We start from the raw sequence: 22790 nt of genomic DNA, 5'->3' as shown, positions 1-22790 counted from the left end.
ACCTTTTTTTTAACATCTGGCTTTATAACATCCCTCTAAAAAGGGATTTTATTTTCTCCGTATTAGAAAGAAAACTGAAATACAGCCTAAAAAGTATCCAGTAGGTTTGGCTGCTCCATCTACGATATTTAGGCTCTAATGTTGTCAGAATAACCAGCAAGACTCACTTCTTCACCCAAGCCAAATCATCAGACCGAGCATCATTATTTCAGTTTGGGTGCTCCAGAAATGAGAAATACACAATTAGAGTTCATAATGGGGAAGGATGGTTCAGGTGACTTGATTAGCATGATGTGAGAAATCTGCACATGGGAAAAGATAGATTCCAGGTGTCCGGGGATGCACTCTGTTACTGTTTCCCTGTCATTACCGGTTGTCTCCATACGCGCTTCTCTGTCTCATTCACTGCACACACTCAGATATTTACAATGAGTGGAGACTGGAGTCCTGTTTTTCACAGATACAAAAATAATGTGTGAGCATGTAATTAATATCTTACCTTTATATGCAATAGGAAGGAATAAAGTTTTCTGGACATCTGAAAAGAGATAACAAAACTAAATCTCTCATCCATAGGATTCCCCAGTGGAGTTGGAACTATCTATCTCCTACATACACATCTGCCACCAGAACTAATTTGAGTTAGTTAGCAATGGTATATTAATTCTCTCTATGTAGACTATTGCTAGTCTACACAGGATGCATGTTTGCCATTAGGATTCACTCGGAAATGCTGCCAGTGAAGGTGCAGAGAGTCAGAGGGCTCCTCTGTTACCCCTGTCTCCTGCAGGAGAGGGTCTGGATTCCTGCTTTAACAGTCAAACTCCTTTTTGCCATCCTTTAGTAATTGTTTAGTCATATTCTTCTTCAAGCCATGAACTTGAGGATCCATACCTGCGTTCTCGTGGTCAGTCACGCTTTCCAACCTTGCCCTTCTCGTTGCTTAATTCCTCTCTGTTCCTCCTTCCTCAGTTCCCAAGTGCGTTTTTGCTCTTTTGATATCTGAAGTCCTACTCAATATCATGTCCCAGCCTCACCTTTTCTTACATGTGGCCTGATTTTCTTAGCTTTTCAATTATCCAGTATCTCTTTTTTTCCATGGATTTCTTTCCAGGTCACTGTACCTACTCTGTAATGATAGAACTGCAGGTGGAAAAGGAGCCTGTTTGTGTTGCTGCAAGCAGCAAATTACCAGCCTTCCCTCCTGTGGGAGTCTCCAACCACTGCTCCTGTAGGCTAGTCTGAAGTTGTCCCTCCTTTCAGCACAGGGCTTGGATGATCCTTAGCTCTGTAGAGTTCCTGTCAATCTCCTGTTCCTCCTTCTTCCTGCTCACCTCCTCCTGCAGCTCCTTCACCAGGAGCTCGGCACCGCAGCCAGAGCTCCCACCAGCGAGGCCACTGCCGTCCCCAGCCCCAGGGAGAGGCACCAGACAAGCCCTGCAGCCAGAGACCTGGGCTGAAGCGTCCTGCCTCTGGATCTCTGTGTGGGTCAAAGTCTCTGCTGTCCACAGGGGTGGTTTCGGCACCCCATGATGACGATTGCACCTTGTGGCATGTCACCACCACCGCTGCGTAGCCTTCAGTGCAGGTTCTGGGCTCCCTTTGCACCCTTGCTGCAACAATTGCTGTAGCTTTACTTATCTGGGGTGCTTTGTGAGCTGTGCTCCTGCTCTCGGCTGTAGAGCTCACCCGCAAACCACAGCACTGTCTGTGAGCTTGTTTCGGCTTGAATTCCTCTACCTGGAACGCAGGAGCACATAGCATCCCAGATACAAGCTTCCTAGAGCCTTGTCAATACTTCTTTTTGTAAAACTGCCTACCTGATGAAAGAGTGATCAGGAATGGGTTTTTTTGTTGGTTTTTTGTTTGTGTTGTGGGGTTTTTAGGACTACATAATTTTGGGAGGCCATTACTGTTACCAAATTGTTCATGATTTCTAGCTAGTGATCCTCCAGCAGAAGTTGTTATTACTGTCTGCTAGGGTAAATTGTAAGGTAGGTGTCTAAACAAGGTGGAAAAAAATGAACCCATGGAGATGCTGTGTTTTCAGTGACATTTGAAGGAGCTTTTTTAGCAGTCTTTAGAATTGGGGTGATGGACTACTAATTTATATTGCTAAATTTGATTTTGCTCTCTTATTTCAGCCCTCAGAGTTACCCATTATTTTTCCTACCAGACATTTCAATTTTTCTCTCTATTGATGGTGCTCCCATATTGTCTTTAAATTTCATAAGCACTGTCCTAATGCTTGTCCTATTGTGGTTAATAGAAGTGCCACATACAATGAGACCCAAGACTGATGGTATATATAAAAGGTTTGTAATTTCTAAGCTTTCAGTTCTGCAATTGTGATCTCCCCACTAGCCAGCTTCCAACAGATCTTTCAGCTTTTATACTCATCCCATCTTTGAAACTGTAGCTAAAATTTCCCAGTTTGCATCTTTTCATGCATATTGTACTTCCTTGTCCAGGAAAAAAAAAAATCTTAAAATTGGCTTATTATTTATTACTAATTTTTTATAAATTTATGTTCTTGTATATAAATTATTATTAAAATGATAAAATAAACCTTTCGCCATATCTCTTCTGGGACATGTCATAAGTTGCTTCTCTTTCTGAAGGAGTTTAAGATTTGGTGTCTCAGTCGAGCCTTGCACATGTCTCTATGTACAACAGTAGAATGGGCTTGCAGATTTAGTAGTAGTGAGTTCTTTCCTGGTGGTAATGTTCTGGCTGAAGGGTACTATGGCAAACAAACAAGGAGGTGCTTTGACACAAAATAGTGGCTCAGACCTGTGCTCTCCAAGTTTAGAGAAAGAATCTGGGGATTTTTCATGTTCGACAGAATACGCTGGCTTCCTATTATCTGTCTTGGGGACTTACCTGGCAGGTTTATGGAGTTTGAAGGGATCATGAGCTGCTTTCCAGGGCAGAAAGAGAGAAAAGAAGAATTAAAACTCACTGCAACATAAGCTTCATTTTGTCCGCTCTCCCTTTTGTAAACTAAGCAAGTCTTCGGCATTTAGTTATCTGTGCTCTGTCACTGGGTGAATTTTGAAAGCTTTGTCTGGAATTCCTTATGTTCTGCATGGAGGGGAAAAAAATAGTTGTTAAACCCAGGGTAGCTGATGCTTTGTGACTTTGTGTTTTTTCTTTGAAAGCATTGAAAGTGCAGTCAGAATGGGATTATTTGTGCTTATTTGGAGCTCTGTTAAGTCAGGGGATGGAAGGTAAGATCTGAAAGTGAATTCTCATGGAACCAAATGCAAGGTTAGCCTTATGCTCCTTCTGCTTCTGTTATCTAAATAACTGAGCTCTGTTTCTTCTGGTGTTATTTTGGTGTTTTTAGGCTACAGGTTGGTCTATCCAGCTGGTTGAAGCAAATCAAGGAAGTAATGAAAACACAGTTGCTTTTTGCAGTGCAGTGGAGAGGTAAGTAATGAAACAAACTTTATTCAGTCAACTATGACATTTCACTTACATATTTCACATATTTATATTAGGTGGATTGATTATCCCTGCATTCCTGAACAGTGCCATAATTGCAGTAGCTATTTGAATATGGAAACGCTCCTAATTGTGGTTTGAAGTTTAAAATCCACAAAGGAATGTTAATTACAAAAATATTCTCCCTTATCTGTGTCCTTTATCAGTGATAAGTACATTTAACTCTTCAGTGTTGATGGTTTATAGTGCATGAGACTGAAGATTAGTTTTCTGCGATAGTCCTGGACAATATTAGTGCCTGTGTAGCTCAGAGCAGGAAAAAAGAATTGGAGGAGCTGGCTGACTGAGAACAGAATTACTACGTACTGTCACGATGAAAAGTGAGACTTGGCAAACGACAAAACCTCCTTTAGTTATTGTTTACCGTTACAGTTAATATCATGGCTTAATGGGATAGAACTTATTTTTTTTACTTAATCTTCTTTGGAAAAAGAAACTGTTGAAATCCAAGAACACTAAGAAATACAAGTTTTTTAGACCATCTGTGCAGGTTCATTTTGCTTTGTAGATATTCACTGATCGCACTATCAAGTTGTTAGCACAAATGCATGCTTTTTCCCCCAGAAAAGTAGTTGGAAAATGGAATGCTGCTTTTTTTTTAGTTAGACTTTAATGAATTGACTGTATTCAAGGTCAGCCCAGCCTGCTTCTCTTACAAAAAATTAAAAAAAAAATCCAATTTGATGTTGCCCTTGCCCTGAAAATAGTGAATCTATTACATATTCATACGAGGTGGATGGTCAGCTTCAAAACAAACTCATTCACATGTGTCTCAGTTTTCTTTTTTTCCACATTTGATCAGTGTGAACCCCAACACAATTCTACTAACATTGGATGCGTGAAGACGTATTTCACATGACAGGCTTTTCTCTCAGCTATTCAGATTTTTTTTGTTCAAACATGCTATATGTAATTTTGCACTTTAATTATAGGAAAAGCTTTTTGTTGATCTTTTTGTGAATAAATGAGTGTATTTACGGTGCTAAAAAGATTAATAGAATTAAGCCATTCCTGTTTTGCAGCAACTTGTTTAGTGTGCATCACTAGCAAATGCTCTTAAAAGGAACAGAACAACCTCTGCTTTTCTTCTGTCAGATAAATGGGAAAGCATTCTTAGGACAAAATGTCACAGCAGACAAAAGACTGAAAAATGTCATAAATTTGTGAATAACTAACATATTCGGTCTTGCCAAATGAGCATCCTTCCAGTCTCCAGAGACTCTCAGTAACTGGCAGTTTTGTACATCAGAGGTAGGACGTATAATTCAAACTGTGTCATGCAGACTTGCACATCCAGCATGCAGCTCAATTAGAAACCCATCATGGTTTCCTCTAGGTAATATTTTGTACAGGTATCAATCTGTAATTGAAACATTTCATTCTACACAACTGTAAAGCAGTTTTCAGAATCCATTTATCAGGTTACTTCTATAATTATGGACGTAGCTGTAGCAAACATTGATCCATGGGTGGCTTCAGAATACATTCTAACTCAAGTTTGACAACAGAAGGTACCAAGCTGATAGTCTCAGGCTTCAGTGCTGCAAAATGCAGAGTTCCTCCACCTCCTACTGACTTCAGGGTTGTGGTCTGCTCTGCAGAGAAATACATAGCATTATGAAATGCTGTGAAGTAGCAAATCCCTGTAAATGTTAGTACTTTCTGCATATGCTGAGTTGTTGCAGCACAGAGAGCAAGTAGCACAAGATGTTCTTCATGTAATACTTGTATAGTACTTCACTTATGCCTTGGGAGACCTAACCTTTCAAAATTTTTCGATGGGCGTGCTTTGCCACCCACTCAGGCCAGAAGCCCTTTAATCACGTGAAAACAATAGATGGCCATAAATGAGCAATGCTTTCTGGAACTGAATGTGTTTTCATATGAAAAGCATAAAAAGCAAATTTCTATTCCTTCATTATCCTAAAATACAGATAGTCTGGGGACAGGGAAGGAGATGAGGTTTACTTAATTTTGAAGTGACTGCTGGTAAGTTGAGGTGGTGAGTTGTGCCGTGTGTGTACATAGCCCATTAATTTGATGCTGGAGAAAGGGCAGTGGAGCTTGCAGTCTTACTCAGTCCTTGGCCTGCTTACAGAAGCAGGTTACAAAAGTGAGTTTGGTGATAGGGGAAAGCTTTATGTCTACCTTGCTTGCAAAGAAAATAGACTGACATCAGCTACATAGGTCACCAAAGCAGCCTCTGAGTATAATGATTTTTCTTATGAGTATAAATCTGTCTTGTACTGGAGGTACAAACTTCATTTCCTCCTACCCCACTGAAACGTCATGCCCCCTGGCTTTTCATTATAAGAAGTGGGCTGCTTCGTTGGATTATCAATTTTGGAAGCCTAGGCTTTTTTTCCTGCTTATGCTATAGAAATAAACGGCATAAAGAGTAGCTCATACTGCTGTTTAAGAGACTTGGGCAGCAGCCCTGAGGCAGGAGGTAACATAGTAATGAAGAACTTTATTAGAAAGAACTGTGGCTCAAAATGCACTGTAATCAGAGATGGTATAGAGCGCTGCCAACTCAGGAGCTACAAAATGCTTCTTGAACCAACAAACAAAATAGACTGCAGTATGCTTAGTACAGGATGTTGGAGTTTAGCTACTAGAATACGCAGGCCAATTAGTGAAATGTAAAGCTTCAGCTTGTGCAGTATGTAGCCTTACCTGGAGCTGCAAAGTGTATTTGCTTAAAAAGCAAGTTTAATCTCAGCTGACAGGCATAATACCTGTGACCGGTGTTCATTAGGAAATGGTACCTCCGGAGGAATTAGTTTCTGCAAGTCTTTGGTGATTGGAAAGAGGAGGGGCAATATGTTTTATAGGTAATAGTATATCAGAGAGACTCAGTGACTGTAACAGTTCTTGCTCTCTGCAGACATTTTCATAAATACCCAGGGTTTTAGTAATGAGGATTTCAGATTGGTTTCTAGATCACTGTGAAAAGAGGGACTTCTTAAGGTTTAGCGTAGAAAGCATGTTCCTGTATTCATTTTGACCAGCTGTCCTAGTTGCAGCTGTCTCTGCACGTGCTCTTTGTTAGTTTTATGTTAAAACTCTGTTGTTCAAGCACATGTTTAAGCACCCTCGTTTCTACTGTGCTCAGTGTACACGGGAGTCTGTGTTTAAACTCCTTTTGGCTTCACTGAGGTCAAGTTCAGCAGTCATTCTGTGAAGTTCATGAAGATTTTACTGATGGTTTTCCTATTAAGTGAAAGATGTAGTTATATGTCCACTGTCTGATATGTAGTTATCTCCCCAATGCATGAAACCAAAGTTGGTGTTGCTACCATTTTCCCCTATGTTTTGCACAAAACTTTAGTCCTAGCAGCTCTCTATGTACTATCATTATAGGTATCATCTATAATTTTTCTTTTTTTCCTATGAGAGAGGTGAAATGCATACCTATTAAGACATAATTTCATTATAAATCCTTTTCAGAATAAGAAATGCCTATCCCGCTTTTGACTTGAAGACAAACACTGGGAAAATCTGGAGTGTCGCAACAAACTTCCCAGACCATATCCTTGGTGAATCAAAGTTCAGAATCAGCATCTGGACAGATTCTTCACCATATCCTCTGCTTCTTACGCAACATGGTAAGGGATTGACGTTTCCATCTCCTTCTGCTATTCAGTTCCATGAAGATGATAAAAAAATGCATTTGATATCTGGAAAGATACTTAGAGAGCAGAGCTTACGTAGGTCTTGAGTGCATACTTTGTCAAACACGTTGAGCATATGTGCTGTAAAATTTAAACCACATTAAGTATTAAACTTTGCTAATGGATGGATCCCTACTTTATTTAGTCACAGATGGGACCAATTCTGGCAGTCTCAGAAAGGGCCAACATTCAGACTTTGATTCAGAATGAATTTAAGCTTGTGCCTAATTTTAAGTATAGGGGTAATCCCCATATAGTTGTGGAACTTTTCACAGCCTTGACTCTGTTTCTGACTTAAGAGTCTGCAGTTGCTAAGACTCCTCTGCACCCAAGGTTGTGTGCAGGTCAGGGAAAGTACATGTCATAAGTGAAACAAGATGAATTCCGACTGGGTATAAGGAAGAGGAGAATTATTGAGAACTGGAACAGTTTGCCCACGGAGGCTGTGAAGTCTCCATCCTTGGAGGTTTTTAAGATCTTACAGGACAAAACCCTGAACAAGCTGGTCTGAATTCAGTGTTGACCCTCCTTTGGGGAGGAGGCTGGACTTAGATGGACCTGCTGAGATCCTTCCCAACCTGAATTATTTTGTCACTAGTGACTGTGGGAAGCTGCCACTGTTCCACTGCATCTTGTATCTGTGGTGAAGGGGAGAATCTTTGATTCCAGCTCTAGTTATTTTTGCTACTTAAGCCACATAAGCAAAAATAATATAGATTTAAATTAATTTTTTCCTCCTCTCTCTGTGCTGCTTCATAAAGTGATAGGTTTTTTTATGAATCTTATTATCAGTTGTCAAGGAATTATTTGGCTGTAACAGGCTGAGCATTAGTTTGTGTGATGGATTGAAAGCTGAAAAACCAAAGCTGTACAGAATGTCAGTCAATATATTAAAAATATATCTTCATAAATACAGTACCCAAGGCTTCCACATTTATTCATACAAGTTTGGTTAGTTGTATTGGGAGCATCTATGTATTTATAGGAAAGCCTGACAAAGTAGTAGGTTGAATCAATATTTTGTGGATTTCATGAGTCGAAGGACCGAAGATCTCTGGACACCTGGACCGGAAGGTAATATTTGCAACACTTCTGTCAGCTAGCCAAGGGTTCCCTGCAATGCAGAAGTCTGAACTACTGACAAATATTTTATCGTATAGCATTGTTTACCTGACAGATTGTTCAATTTTTGGTCTGCGTGACTTTGTTTACAAAAATGTTTTAGGAAGCCTAGCTAAAAATGAGGGGGCTATCAGTCCCTATCTTAAACTTGCTTATAGGCTAAGTAAACAAGAAGATATATTCAAAGAGGGGAGGCAGGGACAGAGTACACTTTTTTGCCCCATCTAATATAAAGAGCATAAAGATTTGTGCAGTCATACAAAAACAGTTGCAGAGCAAGGAGAGGAAAATGGTTCTGTGTAGTGCAAATGAATAATACTAGCAAGTTTCAGGTTTTTTTTCTAATGAGTGACCTGAAAAAGTGCATGGTACAATTTTAACTTTTGGTTCTGTGCCATTCTTCTTTTTCTAGCGTGCATAAATTTAGCAAATAAGAGCTGCATTTTACATGTCAAACCAGCTATGAGGAGTTGCTTAAAACAGAGTTGTCAAAAGGCTAGACATTTAAAACTAGTATGACTGGTAGAAAGTGTTTAATCAAAGAGTGTTTCTGAGCAAAAGAAAAATGGCGTTGCAAAGAAAATGAAAATTTCCAGAAGGAACTTTTTAATCCATTGACACATTTGGTTTTCCACGTGGAAAACCAAACAAACCTCAAGCCATCTATGGTAATCAACCCTGTTATATTTCATCTTTTGTTTTTTTTTTTTACAGTCGTCACTCCTAAAACAGTCAGCTGTCCTTTGGTATCACATTCCCTTAAACTTCCCTGCAAAAACAGTTTTGCATTTCTAGATTTGTTCTAAAATAATAACATAGCAAATCTGAACCAGATTTGCCGGTATGAATTGGCTGCTCTGGGTGACTGGGTGGTTCAGAACACCATTAAACCTAATGAAACTGGCTGGTTAGGCTGTGTGAACCAGTTATCTGAACCTGGAGCAGTGTAAATTAGTCAACTCACAAGTTTGGTTTATGTGTTTAGGTTCTGGTGATTTGAATTTAACTGTAGATTCCATTTTTTATGTCAAAAAGTTCACTTAAAACTTGTAGTCAGAGCTCTTAACAAATGCTTATTTCGAAGCAGTAAAGAAACACCGTGAAAGAAAAACAAAGAAAAATCTACTTTGACTTTTCTATTATCAGTTACAGACAGTGAGATTCCCTGAGAGCTGTGGAGGAAGTCCAGACTTGATTTTGCATTGTAAAACTATCTTAGTGCATGAAAATTTTTCACTAGAGTCAGTTATTTTTTTCCGTTAAAGAGAAGTATCGTGGTCTTGAAGCATCGGTGCTGGTGGAGTATGCCCTGCATGCCTGTAAAGACCAAATTTATCTGATATGTTTGCAGTTTGACTGCCAGATTATGCAGCTATTCTTTTCCATTTTTTGGTCAGTTCTTAAAAAAAACGGACAGAGAGGAAGGGCTTTGGCAGGGTTGGGAAAAGGCTTAAAAAGCTGAAGTACCACTGGAGAAAATTTTCAAAAAGCTAGAATATTTCTGAACAGGAGGTTGTACAAACTTACATAGAACTTTTTAATTTATATGCTCTGTGTATAATTTACAAATTGATGTAATGTGTTTATGTACTATTATAATGTCACTATTGTATCAACTTTTGCATCAGGCCATGTTCTCACATGGGAAAAGTACAAAGACATTTATCAGCAAAATGAAGAAAAAAAAATTGTCATTTTTCTTTTCCTTTCCACTTAAGAAAGTTGCTCAGCTCTTCATTCCAGCTACCTAACATATTGCTAATTTAATCTAAATGGACATAGATTCTATGACTTGTTGTACAGTATTTGAAGCAAAATTAAAATAAAAAATCATGTGTGGCTTGATCTAATTCCTCTTGATGGAGCTAGTCTGTAGCAGTAGTTAGGAATTACAAAGAAATTCTGGTTTTCTTTGCTGAAGTGTCTAGCCTGGAATTCTCTAGCAGGCTACTATTCATTTTTCTTGCTGTCTTTATTTACAGCTGGCTGTTTCACTCATGACTTAATTGTAGAGACCCTGCATTGCACAAATGAATACCCAGTCCAGCAGGAATGCCTTCTAAGTGTTTGCGGGTCTGATGAATTCTTACAAAAGTAAGTGTCTCGTTAAGAGATGGTATTGAGTATGTGTTGTGTAATATAAGCGGTGCATTTATTACACTCTGCGTACATGCCATATAAACAGAACCCTAGGAGAGTTAGAGTATTATGTTCCAAACACTTAATGTATAGTTTCTGAAACTCCCAGAACACGCGGTACTTATGTTCTACAGAGATGATGGTGTGCTCTAGTGCAAGGATTCAAATCCTGGCTCCTTTGTATAAGCTTTGTGCAGTCTTGAATAACTTGTTTCACTTCATTGTCCTTCTGGTCCTTTCTCATCCGTAGTACAAGGATAGTGCTACCGCTGATATCTCATAGGAGTCTCATAGGCATGAGGGGGTATGCATATCCTCAAAGAGAGGAGAAACGGTATTATGCATGCAGCTTCATAGTAGGTGATTTTTCTTCATATCCAGTTGGAACAGTAGTAAAGCAAATGGAGTCAGCATTTTGGCGCTGAATACAAGTTGAAAAAAACACACATTATACATACAACCTGGTATTTCTGAATGTAGGTAGCCTACAAGTAAGGAAGTAAGTGCTCTGGTTTATGTTTGTTCAAGTAAACCCTAGTGGTGGTTGAAAGCAGTATTGGACTCAGCTAGTTGTTTCTTGCCCTCCGGCAACTTAAATTTAGCTGTCAGCAAAAGTGAGCAGATTTTGTGTTGAAGCAGCTAAAGTGCAGGCTCTTGTCAGCTGTGCTGTAGGGACGGTGACTTTCAGCAGAAGGGGAGAAGCTGGCAGTTCTCTGTGGTAACATGTTAAGCTGGCACTGCAGGAATCACAGCTCATCTGTTAGAGACGTAAAAAGTGCTAGATAAAATAGTACACATCTGTAATGGAAAGGGACATTTTTAGAAGCAGTCACATTTGCAGCAGAGTGTAAAGATTAGCTGAACCAGCCCAAAGCAAGTCACCTTGATTAATGAAAGTAATGTAGTTGTGAGAACAAGTGTCACGCTGTAAATTAGCTTTGCTGTGTAGCCAGTTTGGACACTATTACTCTTACACAGGTACACAGGTCAAATGTTTAGATGTTTATGGTGAATTATGCTTTGCAGCTAAAGAGGGAGACTTCAATGTTTCTGAGCCCGCTCCTGTTCAGATCTCTGTAGAGCAGGAGCTGGTACAGCAGGGTGCTGTGTAAAGCGTTACGACTCTGGAACCACGGAGCAGAGAATCAGGTCATACAGGGATCCATTAATTACAGGAGGAGGCAAGGGCTTTTCTTCATTTTCAAGTCTCTCTTCTCATTTCAAACGAATTGCTGAAGAAAATGGAAATAATGAGTCATTGTACGAAGGGTGAGCTCAGTGCATATCAGTACAGTGTACAGTATGTTCTAAACAGTTTTATTTTCACTGTTGGGAAGAACGCATCAATAGTGGACTGTTGAAATTCCAGCACTTACAGAATCTCCGCACGTCTCATTAGCAGTGAAACAAGGTCAATAATGTTCTCAGCTTTTCTACTTTGCTCCTTCACTGTTGTGCAGAAAGCACTGAGCTGCACCTCTGGCCTCAGCAGTTTGTAACTCTATACTATGCCGTCCTTTAAGCTCCCTTTCTTCTGCCTCCTCATCAGAGTCCTGCACCTGATATTTGAAACCCCAGACTGTAATGATCCCATGAGTAGCTTAACATAGCCTGCAGAGTTGCCTCAGGGTGAAATTTTTCCGAAGTTTGGGCTATCTGTTAATGCAAATTGCTTTCGTCAGGGTGTTGCTAAGAGTGATTTGATGTACTTGTGGAGAGTTCTTCCCCAGAAGCATATTTGGAAGTCATTCAGGCATGAATTCCAGTAGAAGTTCTCCAAGTTATGAGACAGCAAAGGGAATAAATACTTTGCTGCTCTTGCTTTATTGTAATCCAGAAAAAAACTGAAGTGAAGCCAAAACAATGATATGATGAATTGTTCTCGGACCAGGGTGGTTTAGTGAACCAGACAACATTGTGAAGATCTGTCAAAAGCTTTCATTTTCTATTATATTGGGCTATATTAATGAGCACTTCATCCTGCCTCCTGCAGAAACACCCGAAAGACTTCATGATTTCTGGAATCCATTTAGCTTTGAATGAGATGAGGATAAAACACTTGTGTACTAATGACCATTACACTCAGCACCACAAGATTTCATCATCCATTATTCCCTTCCTATGGAGATATTCTTGAGCTCACATTGTATCTGACTCACGAGTGGAATATCAGGTTTCAAATATCCATATTTAAAAAAAATCGGAAGGCTGCATATAGGCTGCAACTCAGTCTGTAACTGATTAGTCAAATTCTGATTCGGAATCTCATTTGGTTTCTGGTCTTTCAGTTCACTTTGTTTACTGATCCTGGCCTTGCCTCAACCTGCAGGCTTTCATTTTCTTCCTACACTTCCTTTTCCCACTTCTTACAGCATCTGTATAGTGCTGTCAGGATTCATTGCGCCTTGTACCTGTCCCTTCCACCACTGTAAGGTGTACATTAGTCACTTCCCCAGCTGATTTGCTCCAGTTCCTTTTTTAGATGTTCAGTGTAAATGCCTCCGGAGGCAGAACCCTGTCTGACAGACAGAGATTCCTTGAAAGAAGAGAGGAGTAAAACCCTGTGCCATCAATTTTTACCACTGTTCACTGAAATTTCTGATTTTCATATGTATCCATAGACCCTCTGGGCTTCACAGCTGTGGGTGTACTCTCCACTCACTTACACTTGTCCTGTTCATGATCGTCTTATTTCTTGGCAGGCCATCTGCTGTTTCTAAAAATTCTTTGCTTCATCATCCCATCATCCGAACCTTCTATACCTACATTTAGATCTTGCTCTTACGGTTTCCCATCTTTCCTTAGATTTAGAGTGGTTGCCCCTAAAAATGCTTGTATGATGCCCTTCATGAAAGATGATACATAAAAATAAACAAAATTGGGGTTAAGCAGCTTTTATCAGATAACTCCTAGCTCTCAATGCCAGCAGCAAGCCAAAACCAACACTACTTATGTGACAGCAATGAGTCAATCTTCTATTCAGACATTTTGCCATTAGAGCTACAGGCCACAACCTCAGAGCATCCTGAAATGCCTAACAGAACAAAACACGTGACTCTCTGTAAGAATATGGGGGTCTCTATTGATTTGTTTTACTGATCTGTCTTTTAGCAAGATGTTGCAGTAGTGCAGACCCAGCAAGGGACTGTAGTACAAGGATATTTGTAAGTTTTATTTCTAAATGTGACTTTTTGTTTTTTAAGGCATAGGATTTTTTAAAGGTTCTTTTCATATGTGTATTTAATTCTGTCCACACTCTACCATAGTGTAATTTGCACAGCTACCTTACTGCTTTATGGTTTATCCAACATAGTGAGCCCGGGTATGGAATAGAGAAGTCTAAATGCTTATAATTTGTGCTCACATGCTTGCCTGTGACCTTACTGATGACATTTTTTTGTTTTGCTAATTCTATTCTCTGAGAATTGAGGCCTAAATAAGAATTGGTTTTCACTCAGAATGAAGTTTAAGCTGTTAATTATACACGGGGCAGAGTTATATTCATGCAGATTTGGATCATAAGAAGCAAACACCTTTGGATGAATATGTTCTTTGTGAAAAATAAACTTCATTTTCTCTTGTCACTGCAAATTAAGTTTCTCATTTAGAGATGCTGCTCGGCGGAGTCTTTTTTCAAAAAAAAAAAAGTCTGATTGGACTTTATTAGGATTTGGAGCTTATAACACATCAGAGAACTTTGCTGTGGGGAGGCAAAACCAACTAGTGGTGAGGGAGTCTCAAGAGACTGAGGGATTTTCCCTTTCTCGACTTCTGATATATCGTAGCTCCACAGGCAAGCCACTTTACTTTGACCAGTTCATTGCTGCGTCTCTTAAAAAACTGCCTTTTGCTTTATGTCTTTTGTCATGGTATTCTCATCAAAGCTCTAGTCTCCACATAGTAATTCCAGCAAAAAATAGGGGGAAAACAGTTGAGTTAATAATATTGCAGCATTTTTATTTGTTTTTCCTTTACAAAGCTCAGCAGAGCGCTGTGAACCAGTTACTAACAGTTATGCCATCTTCCAAAGGCGGCTGTATTACTTTTAATAGTACAGGTACAGTAGGAGATCTGTGTAGTGTGTTAAGTCTGTCAATCTATGGCAAAGCTACACCTCTGTTTCTTGTAGTTCACTTTTCACCTAGACCAGGTTTCCACATTATTTTATTGAGGCATTAATCCATTTTGTGGAGTGTCTTGTATCACAATACCTGTCAAAACTTTTCTCTTTGTGCAAATAGAATCCACTCACGAAGTCAACTGTATGGCCGGTACTTCAGACTCCAATATTTCGGGCAGCATTACTCTGTCAGTAAAGGATTTGGTGAAGTATAGTGTCTGCCTGACACAGCAGAGCTAACACAAACCACTAGTGTAAATGTAGTTATAACCACAAAATTCAACTTCTGTCGGTGTAGCTTGTTTCACCTTGAAAGCTTGAGGACATGCAATAATTATACTGGTAAAAGACAGTTTTTATACATCTGTGGTACAAAACTGTAACTACGGGAGCGGGGTGGTATAGCTATACCAATTTACCCCAGCAGAATGCTCCTCGCGTTGGTATAGCTATACCAGTTTCTGTCATTGGCTTGGTGTAATGCTGGCACTGCAATAGGAATCTGTATGCTGGAGGAATCAAGAAGTAACTCAGGGCTCACAGATGTGTGTGTTTTGTCATTTTCCCGTTACTATGCCTGTCCTAAGGGGGAAGGCAAGGCAGAATGGGAAGAGCAGGAATAATGGCGGGGTAAAAAGTGAACACCAGGTGTGAGGCATTTCTAAAAGATGCAAGAATCATCGAGGGAGTTCATCATCATAGTCACGAGACACATGTGATTAGGTGAAATGAGGAGAGGAAGAAGCTTCAAGAAAGCCATGGATAGGCACAACATGGTTATGAGCTGAGGAGCAACAGAAAAGAATCTGTGCATTGGTACAGTCACAGGAACTGGGAATCAGTTGCTTGGGCTTTTGCTTGTATAAGGGATTTGAGAAGGGCTGAGGCATAACAGTGATATGCTTTCCACCAGTACAGGTATTTCACTGTGTTGGTGTTAAATCCTCTCACTCTTACTTCTGTACTTTATGCTCTTAAAATCAAGGAATTTTGCTAACGTATGGAAGTGCTATCAGAGGACCTTGCTTTAGGTATTTTTTATGTCAGATGGAAATGAGTTTGTCCTCTGTGACCTTTAATGTATTAAAAAAAAAAAAAAAATCCTGTATCTACGCTTGTATCTTTTGTGACCTCTAATGGAGAGTATGTATTTTACATTACAGTGTAGTGTAGGTGCTGAACAATTACAAGATATATGAATTCCATGTAATTGTGCTGAATGGCAATTATGTACAGCACATTTATTTAAATTTAACCGTTCATTTGTGCTGGGGACCTCTACTGCCATGAGAGATATGAGTCTCTCCCCACAGTCACAGTTTCCATGGTTTATTCATCAGGTGACTGTTTATTTGGAACTAAATTCAGACATTACATCGAAAGCCCTTTCAGGTAGAAAGAAACAGTTTCCATCTGAATTTTGAGTCTTCTATGGCACTTGACAAACCAGAAAAGAATCATCATTCCTTCATGGCCCGGGGAGTTCTGCAATGACTTACCATGCTGTAAATCTGTATAAATACAGAATATCCCTTTTGGTGCTCGTGTGGCTGGAGGCTTGAAAAAAACAACATCAATGTCATCGCACATGCACTAGAGCTGTAGCTGATGATGCATATTAGCTTGTTTTGGTTATGAATTTGCCTTTGCAAAAATCAGTGTAATTTTTCCTACCCATTAATCCCCCAAGATTTTTTAAATGTAAAAAGATATTTACCTTAACTCTGAAACAAGTTTTTCATTATTTGAATTGATTAAAACAAAAAATAGAAGGAAAACACTGAAATTATTTTTGTTCCAAGTAATTTTAAGAGAGTGATAAACTAAGGCTGTATTATGACTTAGAAGAAGTTGTCAAGAGTGAGAAGTGGACTAGAAGCTACTCTGAAGAGGCAAATGAGAATATGGAATTCCCCTGTCACAGCATGCCAGAACATCGTTGACCACCAGAGTAGTTTGTAGGAACCTCCTGAGCTGAGTGAGCAGAGCTCTGCATCTGACTTTAGCTGGCATGTGATTTGAGAAGGAGGAAGACGAACTCACAGCTGCTTTTACCATTTGTGTGTGAGCTGCATAGGATGAGAACTTTGATTTCTTTGAGAATCAAGGGCCAACTGTCTTAATGTATGTGATTCTCAAACTTATAGTTAATATTTGATTTTCAGGTTGGGTATCAAACACTGCAAATCATTCTGCAGTGGTGCATTCATAACCAAGCTAGTTTGTATAAATTGCACTAATTTGGATTTGAAGAATATGCATGAATAGTTGCAGGGTTTGGGAGCATGTTATGTTGCTCTGTTATAGAACTGAGTGGTCAAAGATGAAACTAAGCAATTATCCTGAAATTGTTTCACCAGAAAATATGCCAGAACCAAACCCTATCAGTTTTCGTGGAAGTAGGTGCCAAGTGCAGGTTTTATATTATTCATTTTGCTTTGCACTTAGAATTTAGTCCATCAGTGCTTCTAGGAGGAGAGAGGAAAAAAAGAAGGAAGTGGTAGGCAGAGATAACCATTTGTTTGTTTGTTTTTGTTTTTCCCCCCCCAAACTACAGTGATCACACTTTGGGCAGCCATGAAAGTCTTCGCAAGGCAACCACCTGCATTCAGCTTCGACTACACAGCACTAGTAATTTGAAGCAAAGTTTGGCTCGAACGGTATGTTGGCTTTTTTTTCCTCCTCTTTCTTTCAGCATCTCTGTTGGAACAGAATTCCCCTAATCCTTTTAAGTACCAATCTGCAGTAATGATCAAAGGGAGATTATTTGCTTTCCTGAGAATGCGTGTATTATTGCTGAACTGCAGTTGAAACATGCTGGGGAACATCTCTGCTTTGCTCATGTACTTGTATCTAGTCAGTTACTGTAGAGAACACACAACTAAAACAGACCAAAGGTTACCTTTTTAGAAAAAAATCAGTTTTGTCAGAATTCAATGCTATTTATTTCAGGTGGTCAGAGAATTCTTATTTTTGATTGGCCTTTCTATGTTTTGAAATGTAACAAGGGCAAAACCAAAAGTACCATGTAAAATTAATTAGATCTGGATTCTTGTCAGTATCAGTGAAAACCAGGGTAGACTGATAAAAGCCAGAATCACAGTTGGTGTGTTTGCGCACGTGTGATGCATACTTGTGTGTGTGTGTACGTGCTTGTGTGTAGACATGCAGAGATGCTGTGTGTAAGGACATGTAGTCTTTACAGAAAACATTGGTTTATCATCATCTTAAATCCAGAGTGATTCCCATTCAGGTTATTTGAATTTAAGCAACGTTGCAGTGGATTATTGAGCTTTAATGATCCTGACCTATGCTACTAAATGTGAGCTTTATTCCCAGTGGACCACCTTGAATTACTTCCAACCCAAAGCTTGCAGTACAGCAGAAGCTTTGTTCTGGGCAGTGTTCACTGGCAGTGTGTTGACTCTGTTCACAGATAGTACTGATTACCTGCTTTGCACGGGTATGCTATCAGCCCATGTTTTTTAATATATGGGTCAGATGGCAGATTTCTAACAAAAAAGGGTAGGGGCGTTCTTTGCGTTTCTGTCATGTGTTGCCATGTGAAACATGAAGTTCAATATGTTACATGGAGCATTTAAAAAGGACTATAATTAGGCCAGATTTATATTTTTTAACATTTTAACCAGTTTATATACAAAAGCAGAATAATTTGGTGCTGATATGTGCAATCATGGCTGAAATTGTTGGCATTCTTCACTGCCAATATTATTCACTTAATTATTTATTTTTTAAAAACCGTCGTTCAACAGAAAGTAAAGTAGGAAACATGGAAGCTTTCATCACCAGGTCACTTCAGAAATGATTCAGGTTAATGAATTGCCAACTGCTTGCTCTCACTCTAGAAGAAAACAAGTTGATGTTTGAATATACCTTCAGCAGGGGGTGTGCAAATGTCAATCTCCTGTGTCTGTTCTCACCCCATCCCCATATCACAGCAGCAAAAAGAACACATCCAGTGACCATTGGAATGAGGTCTGTCTTGGGAAACCATCTGTGGTACCTTGTTGTCATTTAACTGCAAGTTGTTGAGACAGAGGCAGAAATCACCACGTGATTTCTGTTGTCTGCATTAAACAGAGATTAGATGGTCATCATAGTCCTTTCTGGTGTTAGATCTGTGACAAGACATCCTGTGTTAGGAGATAGTGGAAAACTTCGTTTTTTCCATATCCTGCTGCCAAAGAAGGGCTTGAGAAGAGTGGAGTGCTGGTAATTAGATATAATTATGGACACACATATGTGTAATGGTGGAAAAATTGTTTACCTTTTTTAGGTCAGCTTCTTTGTCTTTTAAATGGAATAATACATTATTGACCCTTCCATTGGCAGTTGCACATTTCCAACATTTTCTGGCCTTAGAAATCAATGACATGAATTAGAAGTTTGATATGAATGCGTTTTGCTACTTATATGCATATAGCGTGTGGTGAAGAGATTTTTTTACCTGCATATGCTGAAAAGAGGAAGCCTCAACCCAACTTCCTGACAATCTCCTCTTCAAACTTCCAAGCCAATGATTGATTCTCCACAAGTTACTCTGGCTTCAAACAGAAAAAATATAGAGCAAATGGCCTATTTGATCTGCGATTACTACAGATCTTTAACATTACGTCCTTTGGAACCTAATGATATGTTCAGGAGTGTCTGCTGAACCTTGAAACTGTGTGGGCTAAGGAAATAAACCTTACTATACCACTGCCATCTGGAGACTGCCTACATAATTCTTACTTACCTTACATAACACTGTTGAAATTGAGATGCATAGTGAAAAATATGTCTGTACATGCAAATTACTATTCTTTTACTAATATGCTGAATAATCAATGTAAGTGGATACTTATAAGTAATATGCAACCATTTTTTTTAAACCAGACAGCTTAAGAACTTTGACCAGTAACTAAATGTTCACAATTTTTTGTGAATTCAGCTGAAAACCATATTTTTTTAAGGTGAATCCTTGCTTCCTTTCCGTTTGTGGGAAGCTGGCATTCAGTTATGAAGTATTCAGAAAGAGGAGATTGTCTTGAACTGCGCAGTTGAAAGCAAGAAATGTGGCCTGGAGCTTTACATGGGATCGCAGGTCTTTCAGCCAGTGGGTGACCTTTAATTTGTTTTTGTTTTTTTGAAACAAGAGATTTATCAGCCTTAACATTCTTGAAGAAAAGTATTTTAAGACCCAAATTTTCAAAGTGCTAGATTCTTATTAAACTTCCAAATAAGGCTTACACAGAGAACATAAGGGTTATCTTTATGATATAGAAACATATTGAAGCTCAGTTTCATACTGTCTAGCCGGACAGAGAGCTTCTGTTGACAGGACTGGGAATTCTACACCCTGCAGATTTTTCTCCATGCTTTGAAATCTTGAGAATGACAATGAAAGAGGAGAAAAACCAATAGTCCTCTTGTCAATTGGTGGCCCAGTGTACATGAGCTATCATAACACGAAGTAATGACTGCTAGGTTTGTTTTGACTGTGCACCTGTCCTACTCCATACTTCAACCTGAGTGGCCTTTGAGACGCAACTCTACAGCACAAACTCCACAAGTTGTAGTAAGTCAGAAATGTTAAATTCCTAGCGACTGGGTGGTGTTTAGGAAGTAATGCACAGTGGAACAGTGTAGAGGCAGCAACCTTTATCCAGACGCCGTTTCCAGGGGGCGCTCTGCCTGTCCATGAGACCCATTTTTTCCGAGTTGTTCCCACACACTGATTATCTGGGTAAAGCATGAAGCTTTGCAGTGAAGCATCAAAGAACGCTGACAGGTTTTTAACAGAGCTCACTTGCTTCCAGAAAGGAATTTTTTGATTAAAGCAGCCAGCAAGTGATATTTCCTGAAAGTTCAAAACTATTTATATATATATATCAGTGCTAATGGTGTTAATTTTTTTTACCAGACATAATTAATTAAGTGTTAACATTTGAGCATAATCAGATCAGAGAGGTCAATGGTCCAGCGTGGTAAGAAGGTGGGTTTTTTTTGAATTATTAAAATGTTTATGACTTTTTAGAGGGATTGTGTAGTACCTCAAATAAAAGGGAGCCTTTTCTTGTGTTTAAGTATCCCTTGCAATTGTGCTACCGTGAAATGCTTCATGTTCTATTAATATCCTCAAAGTCTCCTTCAACTCTATTGCAGTTTGACAAGTCTAAATGAGGTTTAATATACTGCAGTGCACTGTGGAGGCCAGAAGCAGAGACCAAGCATCTCTAAATGTTTCACATTTTGGAAATGGTTAGAATTACCAGGTGCAATGGTTACATACAAACAGAATTAGTCTTTCAGTCAGGTAACTAAAAAGCTTGGAAGACAAATTAGCAGTGTTCAGGCCACTAGAAAACATCTATTGTCTCAAAAAATTTGTGGAACTATAATTAATAACCTACGATAGGGTTTAACCAGGAAGGGTGACATTTTAAGATATCTTCAAATGAATTATTGATCAACCCTTTACAGAAACTGACACGACTCTGAAAGCCTCAGGCCATGAAGTTACTTCGGGTTACTAATAATAGCAAAGAACATGAGCAGCTCTTGAGCTGGCGTAAGTCATAGACCCAGAGTTTTCCTCCTGCTCCAGGGCACGCTTGTGACGGAGCACTCGTATCGGGAAGGAGAGGTTCTGTTCGCAGGCAGGAGCACCAGCACTTCTGTCAGCACCAGACAAAACCTAACTGAGGAAATGCAGACTACGGTGCGCTGAAAGATGCTGTGTTGCCTTTCACTCTGGACCTGGTTCTGTGGATCTTTTTGGGTATACTGAAACCTGCTCCAGCCACACTGAATTCAAGCGTCTGAGATGGTCTGCACTGAGCTCACAGTCGATTTTGTTGTTGCTGTTCTCTGAAACTTGTGTCTTTGATCGTGAAATGTATTTGGAATTCACAGACTTAGAAGCAGTTTATAGAAAATAAACTTCCCTCCCTCAGAATTAATATAAAAAGATGTGAGAATAGTTTGTGCTCTTTTTTTTTTAAAAAAAAAAAGGCACAAAGTTTGAGACTTGAGATTCTTCAGCTATGTCAGACAGTTATGCACAGTTACTGTGTATTTTTGCAAGTTAATCTGTGCTTACTCATGGGGAGAATTTGACCTGTGATCTATAGGATCCTTCCAAATTTTGAGCTTTGGAATATGTTATTTTATAGTGTCATGGAAACATACTCGTATCTTGACAGCCCATCTATTTAATAATCACCCATATGTATTCTGATGCTAAATAATTCACATACACCCACCTTTTGCCCTAGTCCAGCAGATCCCCTTAAGCTTTTGAGATCCTATCAATCACACGTATCTAATTTCTCTCTAAGCTTCAGGGCACCCTCCTTCAGTCTGTGTCACATTGTTTCCAAGTTCATCCCTCCGTGTCCTCCAGTGCTGTCAGTGTATGAGATCAAGGAGGAAGTTTGTCATTTATCAGTCTTGTTCTGTAGTTCAAGCCTTGTCCCTGTGATTGCTCAGATAAGATGTGCTCTACTGTTTGTAAGGTCTCCAGAGTGACTGCTAAGCATGAAGTGACATTGCAAAATCCACCCTGCATTTTTACAGAACATGTACGCTACTCATCTGTAGAGTAATGTGACTTTAAAAATAAAAAAAAGGGGGGCATATGACCTACTGAGAGTCAAGATAGACGCGATTGACTATTGCTCTGTCTAGTAGTAGCACAATCAGATAATGATATTATAGCAAGCAACTATGGAGTGCTTGGTGTTATTTCCTTCATGGAATGCATGCTTCTGATTATGGTAGCACTACAAAATACTCTCAGGGCTGGAGATGTTATACCAGTCCTCTAACATGTATTGAAGTAGCATGATAGCTGTCAGGGGTCAGGTGCTCCAAGCCTCAGAGTATGGTATGGGCAGAAGACAGGAGTTGTGAGAAAAACCAGCAGTTACTAGGTCAGAGCCATATGTAGCACAATTAGTGCTGCACTCAGGAAATCAGCGTCCGTAAGCTATTTTTGTATGTCTTGTAATCATTTTTGTAGCAGCAACTCAGTGAGGTTCAGAGACGATTCTGAAATCAGGTGCGAAAAGACCATCTACTCTCAAATGCATCCCCTAAACCTGAAATTCTTGCCTTGTCTTCTCCTCTGCAATAACGTTCAACACTCATGTCAATACACTGAGATAAGGAACACGAGTGTTTGTATAAGATCAAATGCCCAGACAAACTGAATCTTAGTGCTTAGG

General features: G+C 39.4%; 1 protein-coding gene across 3 annotated transcripts in view; it reads left to right on the top strand.

The window, feature by feature from the left end:
* PIK3C2G (phosphatidylinositol-4-phosphate 3-kinase catalytic subunit type 2 gamma) overlaps nucleotides 1-22790 on the top strand; it is a 310696-nt gene that overhangs the window by 100490 nt on the left and 187416 nt on the right. For all 3 annotated transcript variants that reach the window (XM_075440297.1, XM_075440305.1, XM_075440313.1), the window contains 4 exons: nucleotides 3350-3432; nucleotides 6958-7115; nucleotides 10286-10397; nucleotides 17120-17222. In XM_075440297.1, the coding sequence (XP_075296412.1) occupies nucleotides 3350-3432; nucleotides 6958-7115; nucleotides 10286-10397; nucleotides 17120-17222 (456 nt within the window). The remainder of the gene's footprint in view (nucleotides 1-3349; nucleotides 3433-6957; nucleotides 7116-10285; nucleotides 10398-17119; nucleotides 17223-22790) is intronic.

The sequence above is a fragment of the Opisthocomus hoazin genome, chromosome 1 (genome assembly GCF_030867145.1).
Source record: "Opisthocomus hoazin isolate bOpiHoa1 chromosome 1, bOpiHoa1.hap1, whole genome shotgun sequence".
Classification (NCBI taxonomy): domain Eukaryota; kingdom Metazoa; phylum Chordata; class Aves; order Opisthocomiformes; family Opisthocomidae; genus Opisthocomus; species Opisthocomus hoazin.
The sequence above is the reverse complement of the archived record's forward strand: the minus strand, read 5'-3'. Positions and strand labels throughout refer to the sequence as shown.